The sequence below is a fragment of the Volvox carteri genome, assembly GCF_000143455.1.
Source record: "Volvox carteri f. nagariensis unplaced genomic scaffold VOLCAscaffold_125, whole genome shotgun sequence".
NCBI classification, from domain to species: Eukaryota; Viridiplantae; Chlorophyta; class Chlorophyceae; order Chlamydomonadales; family Volvocaceae; genus Volvox; species Volvox carteri.
The window spans coordinates 48,870-50,799 of NW_003307668.1; the positions used below are offsets into that span (position 1 = coordinate 48,870).

At 58.9% G+C, this 1,930-nt stretch overlaps 1 protein-coding gene across 1 annotated transcript in view; it reads left to right on the forward strand.

The window, feature by feature from the left end:
* Window positions 1–1,930, forward strand: part of VOLCADRAFT_100545 (uncharacterized protein) — a gene marked incomplete at both ends in the record, with an annotated part of 6,865 nt that overhangs the window by 4,467 nt on the left and 468 nt on the right. The window contains 2 exons of the mRNA XM_002959096.1: window positions 378–493; window positions 811–862. Coding sequence (XP_002959142.1) covers window positions 378–493; window positions 811–862 — 168 coding nt within the window. The remainder of the gene's footprint in view (window positions 1–377; window positions 494–810; window positions 863–1,930) is intronic.

Here is a 1,930-nt window from a genome sequence, read left to right on the forward strand (position 1 = left end):
TAGCAGCAGCGGAAGCAGCAGCAGTAGCAGCAGTGAGGATACCAGCAGCAGTACGGGTGGCGGCAGCAGCAGCAGTAGCAGCGGGGATAGCGCTGGTGGCGACGCGCTTGGCGGGAGCGTTGGATACAGAGGTCACCAACACTGTACGGATCACCGCAGCGGCGAAGAGCGCCGTACAGTACACGTACGGCACGGCGGCGATGGCAAAATTAGGCACAAGAGTCGGTCGCGGGGCAGCAGCGATATGAAACACAGCAAGCGGCGACAACGCCGCGCAGCAGCATGGTCCGAGGACTTGGAATGTGGGAAGCGGTCTCGCGGCGCCGATGCCAAAACAGGCAATACAGGACCGCGTCGCGGCGGCGGCTCGCGCGCAGAGGTGGCTGGCGGTTTGACGGACGGCGAGCGGCCACGGAAGCGAGCTCGCGGGCCACCCACGGCAGGCGTCGTGGAAGCCGGCGGCAGCGGCGGCGGCGGCGGCGGCGCGACGGACGTGAGGTGTAGCGCTCAGGAGTCTCCGAAGGGCACTATGCCAGTGGATCACCGTTTAGCATCGCCACGCAGCGCCAACGTGTCGCAGCGGCCCTCTTGACCACGGCAACGCGGCGGCAGTACCGGTAGCGGCATCGGCGGCGGCGCCGCCGCCGTCAGGTGTGACCCCGGCGGAATGGCAGTTGTTCCAGGAGTGGCGGCGGCTGCAGCAGCAGCAGCAGCAGCCGACTGGGGCGGCGGCGGCAGCGGCGGCGGGGGCTGCGAACACCCGTGGTGGCAATGACTGCGCGCATCATCTCAACAATCCTTCCAACACAGACAAGCTCAGTCTCCGATAATAGCTGCTATTCTAGGATTGCCTGTAGTGCAGGTGCGTCTATCTGCCTGATCTGTCTGTCTGTCTGTCTGTCTGTCTGTCTGTCTGTCTTTGTATATATCCGCTGATAGGTCGTTCTGCTGAGGGTGTTGCCCCCTGTTTTCTGTTGTTCAAGTAAACTGAATCCCGGGGCTGAGGCGGGTTTGGGTCAGTGTTGTTCTTGGTGTTGGGACTTAGGGTTTTATAAAATGACAGCGGAAACCGCCAACTGTCAACTGCTAGTTGGATGTTGTTGGGTTCCAGGCAAGGGGATTGTGGGAGAGGGGGAAAGGCGAGAGAGGGTCCCTGGGGGGCTCCCTCCTTGAAGAATTCGTTTGTGTGTGGGGGGGGGTGTATGTGTGCGCGTGTGTATGTGTGCGTGTGTGTGTGTGCGTCCTGTAGGGATCTTGCTGGCTTGATAAATATTGAGTAAATGCCTCCTCGCCAAGGGAGGAGGATGTTATACACATGTGAACAACGAACAGCAACGCACGAGGTCCTTGAGCAGCTACGTGAAATTGTTTTTCTGTCTTTTAGCTGTCTTTTTCCCTTTCTCAAGCCGGTCTGCAGTATTTCGGTGTTGGTGGTTGCTTGAGCATGTCCCCCTAAAGGTGGCATCTGTTGTCGCTTTTCCTGCGCCGTGTCGCCGACGGATAGGCCGACGGATACGCCGACACCACCCATGCTGTGTGCTATGTGCTATCGAACCTGGACTTTGATGCGACGTCTAAAATGAGGCCTGGAAGGAGGGCTTTCAGTTTTAAGGCTTTGATTTGACTGGGGGGTTTTAAGCATCGATGTGGTTGTTAAGCGCGAAAACGCACAGCTGAGTAGAACAAAAGAGTTAAAGTTTGGGGGATGTCTTTTAGTGGCTTTTAGTGGCTGCGAGTCGCGCAAGGTTGAGGGGGGCTGCGTGCGAGGATGAGGGGCGGCTGGGTCGTGAGATTGATGGGCAGACGGGGCTGGTGGGGAGCTAGAAATGAGACAGGGCGTGCAACGGTATGGTTGGTGGTGGGGTGGGGAAGAAGGGAATGGCTGGCTGGCTGTGTGCACTCGTTAACCCTCCTCAACCCATATAACGTG